At 55.8% G+C, this 17,921-nt stretch overlaps 1 protein-coding gene across 8 annotated transcripts in view; it reads right to left on the reverse strand.

Annotated features, from left to right (window-relative positions):
* Positions 1-7,032: 7,032 nt before the first annotated feature.
* PGF (placental growth factor) overlaps positions 7,033-17,921 on the reverse strand; it is a 47,907-nt gene continuing 37,018 nt past the window's right edge. For 6 of the 8 annotated variants that reach the window (XM_034642511.1, XM_034642514.1, XM_034642512.1 and 3 more), the window contains 5 exons: positions 13,369-13,565; positions 12,550-12,626; positions 10,416-10,445; positions 10,246-10,308; positions 7,033-7,829 (listed from right to left, as the gene is read on the reverse strand). In XM_034642511.1, coding sequence (XP_034498402.1) covers positions 7,802-7,829; positions 10,246-10,308; positions 10,416-10,445; positions 12,550-12,626; positions 13,369-13,565 — 395 coding nt within the window. In that variant the 3' untranslated portion in view covers positions 7,033-7,801. Of the gene's footprint in view, positions 7,830-10,245; positions 10,309-10,415; positions 10,446-12,549; positions 12,652-12,817; positions 12,983-13,368; positions 13,566-17,921 lie in introns of those variants that run through there. The other 2 variants (XR_002141803.2, XR_004620212.1) reach the window with 2 other exon arrangements.

Here is a 17,921-nt window from a genome sequence, read left to right on the forward strand (position 1 = left end):
ATCACGCCCTGAGCCGAAGGCAGACGCTTAACCGCTGTGCCACCCAGGCGCCCCTTAATGTTCTGCTTTTAAGGAACAAAGGTAATTGGTGTATTATTTGTGACATTAAGATTAAGATTTAAAAAATTATATATTAAATATATAACATGAAATTATAGAATTATTTTTCAGAATATAGTGATCAGTGCTACATGGAAGTAGACCATGTCCATAACCTCTAATGGTGGAGTAGGACCCAGTTTGATGGGCCTGCGTGTTTGGGAGACTTTCCTGAGGAAGTGCCTTTGAGCTGAGCTATGGCTGACATGTTTATTAGTCAGCAACGTTGGGTGTGGGAGGGGGGCAGGGATTTCCTGGCAGAGGAAATAGCATGAGCAAAGGCCCTGAGGGGCACCACAGATTCCAGGAACTAGTAAAAGGCAAGTGAGTTGCACCTTAGAGACAGGTCTAACATGGGATGAAGCTAGAGGTGGGCAGAGCTCAGATCTCATGGAGGCTTCCAGGCTGAGGGAGAGGACTGGGAGCTTAATTCTAAGAACAGCGTATGCTGTTGAGTAAAATACAAACCGGAAATGCTGATGGACACCCTGGAAATCCCTGGAGTCCCTTTCTCAGGGCTGAGCTGTGGAAGTGAGTGGAAATGCCAAGACAGAAACCGAAAGTGTAGACCACTATCGAAGCATGTGGCTCTGAAGCATAAGACGGGCATAGGGAGGCACCTGCAAGGAGAATGTGGGTTTGATTTTTGCTGTTTTTATTTTTATGATGAGAACGACTTCTACACACAAAGACAAACCCACAAGGATGTTCACCGTAGTCCTGTTTCTTATGACAACAAATGTGAGAACCTGAAAATCCAGTAATAGATCTATTAATCAAATTATGAGATATCCAAATGATGCAGTACAATTCAGCCCCTAAAAAATCTAATCGTTGAAGAGTATCTAATGTCATGGGAAATGTCTATGCTATGTTAGGTTTAAAAAGTTATAAAATAATGAGTATATTACAATCTCATTTATTTATTTGAGAGAGAGAGAGAAGGAACAGAGGGAGAGCAAACGGAGGAGGAGGAACAGATTCCCCGTTGAACGTGGAGCCTGACTTGGTGCTGGATCCTGGGACTCCGGGATCATGACCTGAGCTGAAGGCAGGCGCTTAACCGACTGAGCCACCCAGGTGTCCCACAATCTCATTTTGATATCAAAAATTGAGTATATGTAGCAGGATGATTCCTTTATCACTTCCTTTCTCCCTGCCTTCATGTCTGATGGTAGAAAAAGGGGTCTTGGGACGCCTGGGTGGCTCAGTTAAGCCGCTGCCTTCGGCTCAGGTCATGATCCCAGGGTATTGGGATCGAGCCCTGCATCAGACTTCTTGCTCAGCGGGGAGTCTGTTTCTCCCTCTCCCTGCTGTTCCCCTGCTTGTGCTCCCTCTGTGTGTGTCAAGTAAATAAATAAAGTCTTTAAAAAAAAGAAAAAAAGGGGGTCTTTCGGCTTCATGCAGCATAATACAAATTGTGCCAAAGGAAGTGATCCCCTTTGTCACAAGAGAGGTTTATTTGTCTTGTGGGTGCTCCGCGTGGGCCCAGGATGGAGCTGGGTTGTTGGAGGAGGGCAGAGGGATAAGAAGGAAGGGGCTTCTGGCCCCAAGTTAGTCCAACTTTCTATCAAAGTTGAAAAAAAAAATGTATTGCTCATTCTCTGGATTTGGAAGAATTTCATGTCATTGACATTCTTCATTACAAAATTCTTCATTTCAATCTGTGCTAGATCAGAAGAAAGGCTTTGGCCGGGGTGAGTGTGGAAGGAAGATGTAACCACTCAGGGGCTGACACGAGAGGCTGAGTTTACCTCTTGCTGCAGCCAGGGAGAGCCGTACTCGGAGCACACGGGGCTAGCCTCAGATAGGCTTCGGGCAGCACGGGGTTCAGGGGTGGGTCAGCTTTCAGAGTGGTCAGGAATTGGTTGACCTTTGGCCCCCAGAAGCGCAGTCCACGGGATGCAGCTGTTGCTGACTGGCTATTTTCACGGTGTGCTGTTACTGGTTAAGCACACAGGTTTAGGAACATGGTTACTGGAACAAGGGGTCGAATAACCCGGGTTTATCACTGGTTCTAAGAGTTGCTAGTTATAGCCGCAGAACAATTAGTCTTTTCCCCAAGATGATGGGAACATTTTATTCTCGGGGGAAGGGGGCGGGGGTGGCAGGGAAGTCCACACATACACAAAGATGCAGGATCTCAGTGAAACAGCCCACGTAGAGCCTTTGTTGCTGGAACTAAACTGATTGGCTCGGACTGGTTTCTAAAGGGTCCCAAAGGCACCCGGAGTCTCCTGGATTTGGGCTTGGAACTTGGCTGTGGGAGAACAGTCCCCCCGGCCCCGCAGCCTCCCCACGGCTGCTGAGCAGTTGTATTTCCAGTGGATCTGGGGACAGCTCCAGAATGCACCCCCAGGTTCTGACTGGACCCTCCCTCTGGGTGAGGGCTTCCATGACCCCACACGGCTGGCCCTGGGTCCACGCCCCGGGTCCACAAGTGAATCAGAGCCTGCAAGGCCTCAGCTTCTGCCTTTCCAGCCTGGCCACGAGGGAGCCATGGCCAGCTGTCAGCTCCCCTGACCTTCCAGAGACACCAGGGTTGAAATTCTTGGGGCAGATTTCTCACCCTCTCAGTACTTCCTTCCAGCTTGTCTGGCAAGTGAGAAGACTTCACAGGCTTCAGAAGAGGACTGTGGCGGGGACTGCTTTGAAAGGGATGAAGAGCTCAACGAGGGGAGGGTATCACCATTACAGCTGAAACCTCAGACCCCAGCTGGGCGGCCGGCGGTCACATGTCTGTAAACAGCCCGCGCTGTGTGAGCACAGAGGCTCCCGTTACCGTGTTGCCTGCATGGGTGGCCCGGCTGACGGTGGGGTGATGGGGCGGGGGGCCGTAGAGGAGACAGGAGAGGGGACGGACTTGCAGCATGGGGTCGGGGAGTCCCGGCGAGACCAGGGCTGACTCTCCAGAGTGCCTCCGAGAGAGGTCAGTAGGGTGGCAGGACCCCGTCTCCATCACCCAGGTAACCCCCTGTCAGTGGGAGAAACAGGGAGGGGGCCCAATGCTGTGAGGAAGCCCTCAACCTCCTCCCTGCGCTAGCCTTCCTGCCTGGTGGTCTCCGTGGTAACGAAGTTACCTCAGGGACTTGAAACACACCATCTTTTTGGCCTGGAGCCCCATGGCCTCTGAGGTGGGGCCCACAGACGGCTAGCGGGGGCCAGGCCCTCATCTGCCTCAGTCGCAGCCAATGTCAGGGGGAGGGGGAGCGCTCCAGGCTTCCCTCAGGAAAGGGAAGGGTCGGCCTTCTCTGGGAAAACAGCTGCTGGGCTCTGGTGCTGACAGGCAGCCATCTTTCCCCACCAAGGCTCTGTCCTGTCACTGCCCGGTCTGGAGCCTTGATTTCCCTCCAGAGTTTGTGGAGGGGCCTCTTCTGTCGACCCACCCGACCCACCTCACAGATGTCTGGCCCACTTCTCAGGCTTGGAGTAGACACAGTCCTCCTCCCCTTTTCCTCTCCTTCATCTCACTCACTGATAAATGTTTGAATTCTGGCTCACTTAACTTTCAGACAAGCCTGGGCCTCAGGTTCTTCATGTGCAAAAAGAGGGGGTGGAAATAGATTATTTGTAAATTTTCTTTCAGCCTTGAATTCCAAAATTGTGTCACTCTCCTGCTTAAAAAATCTCAGTGCTTCCCACTGCCTAGCAAAACTGTAATTCCCTAGGATAGCATCCGAGGCCCGGGCTACCTTCTGGCCTTATCCACCACTCTTCGGTTCCACGTACCTTAAACATCAGCCAAACCGCACCACTCAAAAATCCCAAAGCACGATGGGTTCCCCACCTCTGGGTTCTTTGTTAACACGCCGCCTCCCAGTAGACGCCTTGCCCGGTCATCTCCCCACACTCAGTCAGCCTTTCCTCAAGTCACAGCTCGAGCGCCACGGGCTTTGCAAAGCTGGCCCTTGTTTTTCCCGTGTACTAATCATCCCTGATATCTCAGCTTTCTTTAGTAGCACTTCACCTGTGTTTGCTTAAGCTACGTGCCCTTCTTTCCTTCTATGAAAACCACCTGCACATATCTGATTCCTTTGACCAACTTTTTAAGATCAGAAACAAGGTCTTACCTCTCTCTGCGTAACCCTAGTGGATCCGGTATTGCACGGGGCTCGGTCTCTGCCTGGTGTCTCTCTGAGTGAGCGTCTCTCAAAGAACATTAGGGTCTTCACCATGAGGAACATTCCCGCAAACCCTTCCTTCACTTCCCAAGTGACCTGAAGCCATCAATTGGCTCTACCACAAAACCCTAAGCTTTTTCTCTAGATAAAGCCCTGAGATCTTTTATTTCCTTCTCCAGCTTCCCTTAGTTCTCTCTCTTAGTTCTTAGGTAGATCAACTTAGGCTCTCCAGCTAAGACCTCTCTCCTTCCCCTCCTTCTGTCTCGCAGAATTGGATTTTCTTTGTTAAGTGGGAAACAGGGAAGACTTTCACGTGGTAATATAGTTTGCCCCTCACACGTGTATCTACTACAACGTGCCTGCTCCTGGGAGCCTCAAAGAATGCTCATGAGTGAATGGCTGATCAGGATAACCAGCTCACATGCAGAATTAAGACCAGATGCTACTTCTCTGCTTCCCAGTATTTCCTAGACCAAGCCACTGTAATCGGTTGCCTAGATTTGCTACAGTCTTCAACGTGGTTATTGTGCCTCTAGTCTGGTGTCCCTAGAGTCCCTAGATCTTTCAAAAATGTACCTAATATCACTTCACTCCCCAGCTTGCAACCCTCCAATGGTTTCCCTCCACATTATAACCGAATTCCAGCTCCTCACCCTGTCTTGGAAAGCCCTGCCCTTGTCCCCTGCCTTGCCCTCTCTACGGCTCCCTTCTGCTCTTTCATACCGGGTCAGGAAGGAGTGACTGGGGGAAAGGACTACTTAGCTGCGGCCATGGCTTCTCTGGCTGTGAAGGTAGCTGGCAGGTTGGGCATCTGGAGGCCAACTTTCTTGTGGGGCACATCGCCGGGCACCCCACAGCACTGTTCCCTGATGTGCTCCCCTTCCAGCTCTATATCTGACAGCCCCCACTCAGCGATCGCCCCAACCCTCCACCCACAGCCCACAGCCTCCTCACCTGCGGGTTTTCTTCTCCGAAGGATGGAGGGCAGCCTAGGGCCGTTTGCCTTCCACCCTGTCCCCCTGACCCGTGGGAAACCCCTGCTGGCTGCCTTCCTCTCTGTCCCGACTCGTGCTTCAGTTCTTCACTCCCCCCAGCCGCTCTCCAGCTAGCACATGGGCTAACAACCTGCACAGTGAATCCAGGTCCAGGGAGAGGAGGGGAGGGGGCCAGCAACCCAGGTCTCCGCTGACCTCGCCTCCCCACTCCTCTTCCCCAGCCTCTGCTTATGAAGACGGGGAAGGAGGTGCTGGGTGGCGTCTGGGGCTGGCAAACACCAGCCATCTCATGATAAGTCCTGTTAAGCAGATGTGTCCAGCCCCAAATTATTTCCCTCTGTTTTAGAGTGTGAGACACTCAAGACCCTTTTCCTCAGCCCTGAGTCCAGTCATCCATCCGAGCAACGGAAAAGTCCACCCAATATCCGGTAACACATGGTCACGGTCTGTCTGTCTCTCAACTCCAATCTCAGACCCCTGCGAGCAAGGACTCCCCGCTGAGTCCTAGGTGCCAGGACAGTGTCTGGGTACACAGCCAGCGCTCCACGAACATATCGTGAGCAAATGAAGAGCGCCCTCTGAGACGGAAAGGGCACCCAGTATGGTCAGATGGACCAGTGGGTTCCCTTCCTGCTCCTTCCTGCCGGGAGCCTCCCAGCCACTGATGCGGATTTTCCCTTCTGGCCTCCAGGAGCTTCTCTGGTCTCTGCTCCGCTCTCTACAGGGTCGTTGGCCTGGGAGGGGAGGCTGACCTCCAAGTGAGCAACCCTGTGAGGCTGAGGCCCTTGGACACACTACAGGGGCTGGGCTGGGGTCCCCGGAGCTGAACCAGAGGCCTGACCAAGGGGGAGGGGCACTCTTCTCAGCTTTCAGTCTGTCAAAGGCAGTGGCTCGGGATGGCGGCGGCCCAGCGGGAGAGAAGGGCATGTCTCCTGCACAGCGTGTCCCCCGAGGCTGGCCCACACCTCCTGTGTGACCATGCCAGAAGCACATTCTGACCAGAGCATCCTCCACGAGGGTCCCGGCCTCAGTGAAGACACTGCCAAGGGCAGCTGCCTCAGCAGCGCTGCTCCACCCCACCCCACCCCACGCACCCCACCGCACCCTAACCCTACCCCACCCCACCCCACGCACCCAACCAGAGCTCTGGCTTCCTTCCAGAGCCTGAGGCCAGCCCCTGCCCCCCAGGTCCCTGCGGGTTTGTCCTGAGCAGCCTCGGATGACAGAAATGGGGTCCCCTCCCCCCCGCAACACATACAACACAAACATATGCACGCCTGGCAGGTCACAGGCAGGTGGGAACCTGACAGTATGTGGTTTGGACTGAAAAAAGAAAAAAAGAGAACTTTTTCTCATTCCATGCCACGGTGTTCAGGAGGAAGGCAGAGGAAGATGGGAGGTAAACAGAAGAAACCGGGCATCTGCAGACCCCTGTGCTCAGCAGCGCGAGCGGGCGGGGGTGTTGCAGCTGGGGCGTCTCCTCCGAGGGAGGGCTGGGAGGAGCCCGGGAGCCCCCTTCACTCAGGGGCCAGGGGGCCAGGCCATGGAGTGGAGTGGGGGGCGGGGCTTGGGGGAAGGGAAGAGGCGTGTGCTCTTGAATTTGAGCCTGTTCAGGGGTGGCTGGGGCCAGGGGCCCCCACTTTGAGGCCAAGATTACATCTTGGGAACCCCTCAGGACAGGAGGAGTGGACCCCGGGCTTTTGCCTGAAGTGGCAGGGAAGGTACCACAGGGTGCTGTGGGGGTGGCCCTGAGCGCCTGGGCCCTTCTTCTGTCCCATTTCCTCGTTCTGCGGCTGTGGGCTGCCGCTCCGCAGACACACTCCCGAAAAGCTGTTTCCAGACTAGGATACTTTATTCAAGAGAATCTGGCTTGGCAGTCAGACAGCCACTCAGGGGCTGCTGGCTCCATGTCCAGCCTGGGGCCCCCTCCTTTCCTGTGTCCCTGAGAGGGGCAGGGGGTGATGTCTTGACCATAAAGAACAATGTCCCAGCACGAGCAGTGACAAGATGTGAGGAGGGACCTACGGGACAAGCCGTGGCAGAGGCCCCCCCAGGCTACCCCCGGCTTCCAGAGCTGAGCTGTCGGGTCTGCAGGGTGCCGAGTGGCTGCCAGGTGGACGAACTGGCCGGACAAAGCAGCAGCAGGACTGGTCCATCCGCTGCCTGCCTTCCCGCGCAGCCTGGGCCAGGGCTCCACAGCAGGCCCCTCCACCCCTACGTCCCCAGGCCAGGGTCACTTGTCCACGCGGAGCCCCAGGCCTGGGCCCAGGCGGCCGTCCCGCTCTTTCCCACTCCAGGGGAGCCCACTGGGGCCTGGCTGTCCCTCACGAAGCCACAGGTCTTGCTTCTTCTCCAGCCGAAGCACACATGGGTCTGGGGCTGCCTTCTTTCTCTCACGTTCTGTTTAAGGCACTGAATTCCTGAGGGTCCTGTCCCTCCCTGCCCCTCATTTTGGAGGGAGCAAGTCATTCAGCAGGGATACAATTGGCTAATAAATAGAGGGCAGGTGTCAGCAGGGAGGTAACTGAGTGTGGCCGTAATAAATACAGGAGCCGGGGGTGAGGCGTCTCTCCTCTGAGGGGCCGGTTACCTCCGGGGAACAGTATGGCCGCACCTGCCAGAGACCAAACACAGAAAGGGGGTATCAGCACCCTGTGAAGATGGGGGTCCCTCCTATGGGAGGAGAGGCAAACCTGGAGGGAAAGCTTGGACAGGGAGCACAGGGAGATTGCAGCATTCCTGCTTACACCAAGGCCAAGAAGGTAGAAATTACCCTTCACCAAGCCCTTACCCCGGTGCCCAGCCCTGTGCTAAGCACAGTTTCATTACCCTTTAACAACTTCCTATGAGAAAGGCCCTGTTATCACTTCCCTTTCTAAGACAAAACAAAACACAAAACAAAACAAAAACACCCTAAAACCGACTTAAGGCTCAGAGAGGTTAAGAAATTTGTCTGAGGTCACACAGCTAGTCAGTGACAGAGCCAACTTTAAACCCAGTCTGTCTCCATGCAATAATGTCTCTGGTTAGTCTAGGACAGCAGTCTCCTAAAGGGGGGGTATAAGCAACCCAAATGAGGATGGAGATTGTCCGAAGGGCCTGTGAGTACTGATGTTGTTCAGAGAACGGGTCTTCAGCCTGCACAGAATCCCCTGCCTGAGGACCATCTGTGTGAGAGTGCCTGAGGTCTGCTTTCCCACAGCCCCCCCACAACTGCCCTGCTCCCCCTGGGAAGGTAAGAAGCATCTTGTCCCTTCCTAAACTGGGTCAGTGCTTTGCCCCAGGGTAAAAATACTGGGGTGGGGACAGTGAACTAAAGGACAATGAAAGGACAACTTGAGATACTGAGGTGTTAGGAAAGGAGATAAGGCCCACAGGCTTTTGCAAGTGAAGTGGCTTCCAAGTCTTCCGCTTTCAACAAAATTGAAGAACAATTTAACCAAATTGTCAGCTAATATGTCAAGAGAAGCGATTTTTGTTAGCAGATCACCTTGAGGCTTTTGGCAAATAACTTGGAAGGAGTTCAAAGGACTGTGTGACATCTAGTCCCATTTATTTATTTATGTGAGCATGATTTCTCAACCTTTCCATCTATTAAAAAATGAGAATGGAATTAATGCTGAATCCTGTCTCAGTCTGGCAAGAGGTAACATTCATTAATGGATTCATTAACTAATTAAAAAGAGGTAGGCACCCCATCTCACTGAGACACACTCCCGGTAAGATTGATTAGAGTTTCGTGTTTCCCATGTATTAAAATAGGATGTATTTGCACTGTTTTGATCGATCGGTACTACTAAAAATCACGGTGATGATTTATTCCAGGGGAGAACTGAATTTAGAGTTTTCTGTTCACAGGAAAATGAAAATCATTCAAATGTATATATACCATTGTCAGGGCAGATAAATACGACAAGGTGACACGTCAGGGACTTCTGAACATTAAAACATATTAAGTTAGGCTACTAGGGGAGGAGTGGAAGGGAAACACGAGGTCAAGGGAAAAAGAAGCAATGTGAACACGCGACAACTAAAGCAGAGTGTTCACATTTCTTTTTTAAAGTGAATGACGGTGGGGCGCCTGGGTGGCTCAGGCTGGGGGAGCCCCGCAATGACCACACTGCCAGCTTCTCCTTCCAGTCCATGCCTGGGCCCAAGGGAGAGATGAGGGCCACACACATTCAGGGGACCAACATCCCCAGAATCCCTGTCTTCATGGAATGGGGTGGAAGTCTCCATTTGTGGAGGGGAGGGCTCATGGGGTAGGACATGGGTCCGCTCCAGTCACATGGTATGAAATGATTTCCGGGGTCTGGCATCGGGAAGAGGCAGGCTCTAAGGAGAACCACCGTGTGACTGAATTACTGTGCCTGTTACTATTTACTCTCACAGATGTGGGTTTTCCCCTTCTTGAAACCTCTCCCAGCCACACGCAGGCCTGGGCTCCAGCCTGGGCCTCCAGGTGTGAAGCCAAGATGGGCAGGGAACATTGAGAGGGAAAGAGAAAGTTAGTGGACCCCCAAGGTCCCCTGCATGGGTGGGAAACAGAGGGGTGGCAAAAATACAGGCCTGGGAGCCAATGGGGGGGGTGTTTGCCCCTTCGTGGGGCCACTAGGACGTAGCCCTGGGTACGTCTGTAGCTGTCGGACTTTTCATCACTCGAATGTAAGCACTGTAAGAGCAAGTATGGTGTTGGTTTGTTCACTGAGGTGCCTGGCGCACAGTAAGTGCTTCGCAGGTGTCTGTAGAATGACTGAGTGCTCCCCTCCTTCTACACATAGGGCTCAGAGAGGTGACATGACTTGCTCAGGGCCATGAAGAGACTCGAGGCTAAGCCTGATCAAGAACCAGGGTCCCCTGATGCTTCCTGGGCCCTAGATTCTCTGAGAGGTCCTTGCTCCCTGTTCTGCCCCAAGACTGCCCTGGGCCTTGCTTTTCCCCTTCCCGACCACTGATCCCTATGGCAGGGCTGGGGCTCACTTCTAGACTGGCCTCCTTGCCATCCCTTGTCCCCGCCTCCGCACACTTACAGGTGGCAGTCTGTGGGTCTCTGCTTCTCTCTCTTCCTCTTCCTCCTGCCCTTGTGTCTCCTCCTGCAATAAGCCAAAAGCGTCAAGACAAAGTGGCTGGGGGGGCCCCCATGCTAGGACAGGGGCTGGCAGGCCCAAGAATAGCCTGGAGCCCCAGCCAGGCCACTTACCTTTCTGGCTTAATCTTCTTCCACAGACGCCTGGGAAAACAGAGAGACGAGGGAGAGTCAGGAAACCAGTAAGTGGGGCTCCCTGCCACCCAGACATCTCTCAGGCCTCCCGAGCCTTGGTCCTGCAGTTTGGGCTGGCACCACTAGGGGGCAGGATGGAGCCGGCGAGGGAGGGATGGCCAGAGGCTTCTGGGCTTCAGCTTCCGCTCTAGGCTCTTGTGACCCCACCAAAAGAGATAGGAATCTCCTCTTGGGGCCCCTTTCCACACCCTTCTGCACTCCTCAGCCTCTTGGCATCAAGTGTGTGGACTTCTGAGTTTGTTCTCTGCTGACTTTCTCTGTTCACTTCCTTCCCTTGTACCTGACCTTCCTCCCAGAGTGCATTGTGGGAGATTCTGCAAGGACAGTGAATAAGGGGCAAGGCCCTGGAGGGTGGTTGCCACCAGCTGAGGCTCTGCCTGTCAGGGCACAACTGCCACCGCCACCCTGGGGATGTATGCCACTGCAGGGGGTGGAATGAAGGGAGGTGAGCGCCAGCTCCACAGTCACCAGGCAAGTCCTGGCTCAGCCTGCGGGGCTGTGGCTGGTGGCCCAGAAGTGAGAAGAAAGGTGTCCCTGTTGCCCAGCCCATTGGAAGGGGACAGGACCTCAGTCTCCCCTGGGAACAGGGATGGGGACGTGGGCAGTGTGGTAACAGTCCGCTTTGGCGCCAGGGAATGCTGCCCTAGGCCAGCTATCTCCCCCGGGAGCCAGCACCAGGCACTGCCCGGGCCGGTACGGGCCTCTTGGACTGCCCGGTCATGTCTCTGCCATCTTGGACCCTTAAAAGACACTCTTGGAGCCTCAGTCTCCCCAGTCTGCCTGCCCCAAAAGAGTGGCTGCGAAGGCAAAGGCGACATAGACGATGAAAGGTCACTGAGCAGCACTGTGCCCGGAGGGCTCGCTACTGAACCATTGTTACATGGCTAAGGCCTGGCCAGGACGGAAGGGAGGAAATGGATTGAAGCAGGGCCTCCGGCAGAGGGACAGTGAAGAGGGCCTAGAGCCTGGGCTCAGGTCCAAAAGGGGTGGCCAGAGCCCTGGACAGTAGGCCGGGCAAGCCCAGGGCAGTGCTGGGGCTCCTGAAGAATGCGGTTATGGCCAGGAGATGCATCACAAGAAAGGGCAGGCTCCGGCGTTAGATAGGGTGGGGCTCACTCACTCACTGTGGCCAACAATTAACTGTTCCAAGCCTCAGTTTCCTCATCTGTCAAATGAGGACAACAATAGTACCTACTACCTCCTAGAGTTGTTATGAGAGGAGGGACCTTGTCTGTCTTGCGCACTACTGCATCCCAAGCATCTAGGACAGTGCCTGGCATACAGTAGGCAGTCAGTAAATGTTTACTGAATAACGGAGAAAACACAGAAGGGCCTAGTGCAGGCTAGGCACAGGAAGAGGTGCACACGATAAATGGCAGTCACCCCCCTGTCTTCTGGTCCCAGGACCTCTAGTCCGGTGTCTCTATCCATGGCTCGGGGCACCCGGAGAGTACCAGGTTCCAGCCCATCTCTCTCCTCCCTGAGGCTGGTTAAAGTGCCAGGCCTGCTGCTGCTGGTCATGAATGTTCAGGGTGCCTTGGGCAAAGGCGGCAAGACTGGTGCTGGGCAGAGTCTCTACCAGGTAGAGGCATGACTTTAAAGAAAGCCCACTGGCTCCTTCTTTCTGCCACTTTTCTCCCGCCAAGCTCATCCCTCTCTGTGCCCCTCAGTCCAGTGTCCCTTTCCCCGGGGGCACCAGCCGGGCCCAGAATGAAGTCCAGGCTGGCAATGCCTTTGGCCCACACTCGTCTTCCAGAGCTGTGGCAGCTCCCCCCATCCTAGGGAGAGGGACAGCGTGCCCTCCACCCCTGCACAGCTAGGAAGGGCCCAGGCTTCCTCTACCCCTACGGCTTCTCGGGCAGCTGTGCTCCAGCTGATGGGACCCCTTCCCCAGGCCAACCCAGCCGACGTGGGGGATACACGGCAGCTGCCACTGGTCCCTGACTTCCTTGGTCTCCCTCAGCCAGGAAGGAAGTGCAGGAGGGCTGGGCAGCCACTTGGCTGAGGTGGCTGAGTACAAAGGGCCTGTCCCTGCCACCCCCTGAGGGCCTACCTGCACTCGCAGCGGATGTGCTGAGAGAACGTCAGCTCCACGTAGGAGGGCGGGTCCTGGGAGCGGATCTTCAGGAGCTTCAGGGAGAGAAGGGTTGGATGCCTGGATTGGGGGACGGCCCTGGGTTTCCAATATTCTCTCCACCCTCTCCTCGAGAGGGGGGCCAGACTCCTTGTTTCCCACCAGCCTTTGGATTGTGCTCTGAGTGGGGGGCAAACAGCCCTCGCGCCTGTGTGTGGGTCTGGGGGAGGCCCCTGTCCCTCCTTACCCAGAGCCACCAGCACAGCACTAGCGCAGGAAGCAGGGCCCTGCTCTAGAGTCAGGGAGACCTGTGCGCGATCTCGGCTCTTCCATCTGCTGAGCCAGCAGAGAGCAGCTCTGAACGGCGAGTTCTTCCTCTGTGCACAGGACACGTGCCTTGAGAGACTGAATGCTGAGGTAACAGAAGTCACACTTAAGAGGTGCCTTGCACAGGGCTTGGCCTCATGAGCAAGTGCTCGATAAACCAGTGTGTGTGCACGTGAGCGCAAAGCTCAGGGTGCCAAATGCCCCCAGTGTGCACGGGGACTTCCTGAATCTGAACAGACTTCTTTTCCAAGCTCAGCCAGATATCCCTGAGTCCTGGGGTAGGACCCAGTGAGAGCCCGAGAAAGCTGGTAACCGAGGAAGCGAGTGGGCTCCAAGGTGGCATGGGGGCCAGTGAAGGGGGAGCACTGCACCGCCGGAGCGGAGAGAGCTCGGGCCTGGGTGTCTGTTGCAGTCCCCGTGGCCGTGGCCGCGGCCTGCTCGCCTCCCCCCCCCCCACCCCCGGGCGCCTACCTGCATGGTGACGTTGGCGGTCTCCACCGGCACACAGTGCAGGTTTTCGTCGCCGCAGCAGCCCGTGCAGCGCAGCAGGGAGACGCATGACGGGCTGAACATGTGCCGCATCTTGCTGGGGTACTCCGCCACAATGTCCACCAGCTTCTCCAGGGCCCGGCAGTAGCTGTGGCCCCACACTTCCTGGAAGGGCACCACTGCGGGGAGGCACACACGGCCGGGTCAGGCCGGGAGGCGCCTGCTCCTCCAAGCCCCAGTCCCTGCTCCCCAGGCCCTGCAGGGCCTTCCAGGTTCAGCCCATGCTCCCTCCTCCAGGAAGCCCCGAGCCTCCGTGAGCTCCCTGTGCTCTGAACTCCTGACACAAGGCCTCTGGGGTGACTGCTGGACCTGGCCGCAGCTCATCTGTGGCCAGAAATCCCAGTGCGACAGAGTTTCTCTGCTCTGTTCTCAGCACAGGCACCCACATCGGCTTGGGTGCCCTTGGAGTTTGGAGGAGCGTGTCTTGGCAGCTCCTCAGGCCCTCTGGGTCTTTCTCAGGCCTGATAGAGTGCTTTCTCGATGGTGGGGAATTTGCAGAAAGCAGTCAGTTCTGCATGACTGGCTTGTAGAGTCCCACAGGGAGGGTTAGCCTTCCCCCTTAGTCCTTATTTTCTGCCCCGCTCTGACCCAGCTCCTCTACCTGGCAGCCAAGGCCACAGCCAGCAATGTGCCCCGAACCCACTCTCTGTAGCCATCAGACATGCCCTCACACCACATCTGGCTGCATCACTGTAACTCCCACCTTTGAGATATGCTCCGCGTCCCCTTCCCGTTTCTAACCAAATAAAGCCCACCACCCCCCCTCCTCTCTGAAGCCTTCTCCAGCTTCTCCAGCCTGAACAGGTGTTTCTCCTTGGAGCAGAATTTGGCCCCTAGGGTTTTGCCTTGTCTGGGCCACCAGTAGAGCTTATCTCCTTTACCACCAAGTCGAGGCTCCACGAGGACAGGAGCCCAAGAACCTGGGAAACATAGGCTAAGTAATTACTGATTGGTTAGACGATAGTTCACTAAGAATTATCAGGGACATCTCTGACCTCTTCTAGGTCCTGGTGTGGTCATGACCAGGATCTGGTGTGGGTTGATGTGGTATCTCTCAAAAGATGCCCCTTCAGGGGAAGGCCTGGGGCCTGGTCCCAAACAGAGGCTCATAAGAAGTGAGTAGCTAGAGCTAGGAGATCTGGCTTCTAGTCCTGGCCCTATCTGGGCCATGTGACCTTGGAGAGGTCACTTAACCTTTCTGGGTATATCAGTTTCCTCAGCTAGGAGAAAACAAAAAGGTTGGGACTAGATGGTTGCTAAGGTCCCTCTTGGCTCTGACAGAGGTTTGGGGTTCTGTGCGTGCAACCAGCCCAGCCTTGAGACCGTGGACAGAGAGACCTCTCCCACTCTGGGTCATCCTGCCCTATACCTGACGGCTGTCCTCAGCTGATGGGGGAGGATAGGGCGGCTGGATCACCTGGCGACCCCACAGCCTCTGCCCTAGAGCCGTGGCCTCTTCCGACAGCCCCTCACTTCTTCCCATGGCCTTTCTAGGAGGCAGAAGGGGCCGAAGTCCACTCCACTGAGCCTGCAAGGCCTAGTCTCAGGGTAATCTCCGAGGAAAAATAAACTTCAGCCCTAGCAGAGGCCCTCTGGAAAGGGTTGCGAGCTGGTGGAAAATACCCAAGAGTCGGTGTGTCCCCGTGGAGCTGACCAAGGCGGCCACAGAGGCAACAAACTGTGCTTATCTGGGTGTCTGCTGCTCTATTCCACCCTGTCTGCTTAGGGGACACTAGGGGCTGGGCCTCGGGATAGGCGGGGGACCAGATGCCTCCCCTGATCCCACCTCCCCAGGCCACGGGGATACTTTTCCTGGACGCAAGTGGGAAACAAGCCCCTCTCCCCGTAAGCAGCCACAGCGCCCTGGGGAAGCGGACCTGGGCGGCGTGAGGCCAGAGGAGCACCTCCGTATTGTAACCCCACGAGCGTGTGTTTAGTCTGAAATCCACGGGCACTGCGTAACTCTGAGTTGTTCATCTCTGCCATAGACGACACACATAACAGCAGAGGAACAGCCCTCTGCCAAAGAGCCATAGAAAGCTCAGGCTCCTGCTCTGGGACCAGCCGTTGGGGGGGGGGGGGACAGCAGCAGAGAAGGGGCACCTCAACGCCCTCCCACTCTCCACACAGACCCCCACCCAGCTGGGTCGCAGGGCCACGGCGAGGTTAAGCAGAGCTGCCTGGGTTTGGCGGCTGAAGGGATCTCCTTTCCTCGCCCCACACCCCGCCATGCTCCAGGGCCCTGAAATCTGCCACTTTCTGAGCCACATGGCCTAACCATGTGGGGAGGTGGAGGGGGAGAGGGCTAAGAAGAAGGCAGGCTGGCCCGGTTTACCTGGCAGCCACTAGGAAAGAGGGCAATTCAGCCCTGGAGGCCATTGTCTAGTCATGTGGGAGAAAGAGAGGAGGGCCGTGTGAGGGGCTGGGTGAGGGGGCTGTGTGAGGGGCTGGCTCCAGGAGTGTGGGGACTGCTCCCAGATTGGGGCTGAGCCCCTCAGCAGAGAACCCTGCTCAGCTGCTCCCGAGAGCACTTCCACTGGCCCCAGACCTGCTCCAGAGGAGGGTGGGGGTAAGAGGAACTGGAGGCCGTGGCTCCATCAGGCACATGGCCGGGGCTGGACAGTCCCACGGGGCTGCTGCTGGGGCTTCAAATGGGCTCTCAGCAATCTCTTGCCAGCTCCAGGGGCAAGCCTCCCATCTTGCTCCAGCTGCCTACCACCAAGGACAGAGGAGCCCCAGGAAGGGAAGTGTTTCATCCTGAGAGCAAAACTCCTAGGGAGGGGCCACAGAGCTGGGCAGAGCCACTGGCCACCAGCCTGGCTTCGGCAGTTGTCCCTTCCACGGCCCTGGCAGGGCACACAGCCAGCTTGCCGAAAGGGGCATCCTGCTCATGCCTGCTCAGTCCTGAGCTACGGGAAGGCCTGGTGCTATGCAGAGTGACTTTGCCACATATACTGAGGTGCATCTGAGGCTTTAGGAGACCCCAGGGGCCTTTCTGAGCCTCAGGTTCTCCTTCTATAAAATGTGGAGAATACGAATGCCTTCCCAGTTCATAGCCTGTGGTCAGCACAGAATTACAGTAAATGCCCAATACTAGCACCATGAACAGTAATAGTAAAAATCAATGTCCGTGGTTACAAAGTACAGAGCATGCTGTCTCTTGTCTGGTGTTAGCAAGAGAGGATGGCATTTTCAGATTGTAGTGGCTGGGGTCCAAAACTCATGGTACTTCCCCTGGCCACAATACAGCTCCCTGACTGCCTGGGATAACAGGTGAGCTGTCCTAACGAACTGACATGTCTAAGCCTCCTCACCCCTGTCTCTGGGAGATATATATGCCTGTGTCTCCTCCACGGAGTCAGAGAAGCCCACAATCTTAGAAAAAGAACCTTGAATAGCATGTAATCTAATGTTCCCATTTTACAGATGAGGAAATGGAGGCTCAGACTTCTTTGGTAGCTGTTGCCTGAAATACACTAAAAGCATCAAAGAGGCCACGGGGTGGAGATGGCTGATGGGCCCCTCCCCAAATCCCAACAGCATAATATTGTGCCAGTCCCAGATAGCACAGCAGGGAGAGGGGGAGGGAGTCAGTAAAGTTAAGGGCTGCTACCTCCCTCACCTTCTCAGTGCCCGAGGGGCCCGGGACTCAGTGCCCAAGGGGCCCAGAAGCATAGCCAGGCCCAGGAGAGGCTGGCCACCAGGTGGGCAGGGCAGCAGAGGGAAGGTGTTCCCGGCTTTCAGAGGCTATCACAAGTGTGCGTGTGCACGCCCCTACACGCTCCCTATCCCACGGCATGATAGGAAGCCTCAGTAGCGGTGTGTGGCTTCCCTGCACGTCCCAGAGAGTCAGGGAGGGAGGAGCGAGGCAGGGGGCCTGGCATGGGACTCCTGCCTTCTGCACGTATGTCTCTTTGGCAAACGACACACCCTTTGAAGATTCCCTCTTGATGCAACCCAGGGTGGGGAGTGGAGGGGCCTGGGAGGGCAAGACTCACGTTCTGTCTGTTTGTAATCAATGGAAAGGCCTGGTCAGATCCCCGCAGCTCCGCCAGGGCTGGGCTTCTGGGAAGGTCCCCTCACCCCTCCCTAATCCTCTTGACTGCTTGCCTACTACAACCAGCTCCCGGACCCCTAGTGCGGCCCCTGTCTCTCACTGCCTGCATTGCCCTCCGAGACCCCATCTGCCTCCTTACATCATATTGGGAAGGGGCTCTGAGCCAACTGGACGAACCCTGGGTATACTGGCCCCAGCCTCACTGTGTGCTGGGTGACCCTGGCCCAGGAATACACCTCACTAGGCCTCTAGCTGCTAATAGAAGGATTTCTCAGGTCCTGCCAACTTTGTCAGCCAGGATGTCAGCCAGCTTGCCGACTCTCCTGAACTTCCTATCAGCCTGTGCCCATCCTCGATGCCAATCCCTTCTTATCCTCTGCAGAGGACAGGGAGGAGCGGGTTTGGTAAGCATGTGCAT

Source organism: Ailuropoda melanoleuca, chromosome 14, assembly GCF_002007445.2.
Source record: "Ailuropoda melanoleuca isolate Jingjing chromosome 14, ASM200744v2, whole genome shotgun sequence".
In the NCBI taxonomy this organism is placed as follows: Eukaryota; Metazoa; Chordata; class Mammalia; order Carnivora; family Ursidae; genus Ailuropoda; species Ailuropoda melanoleuca.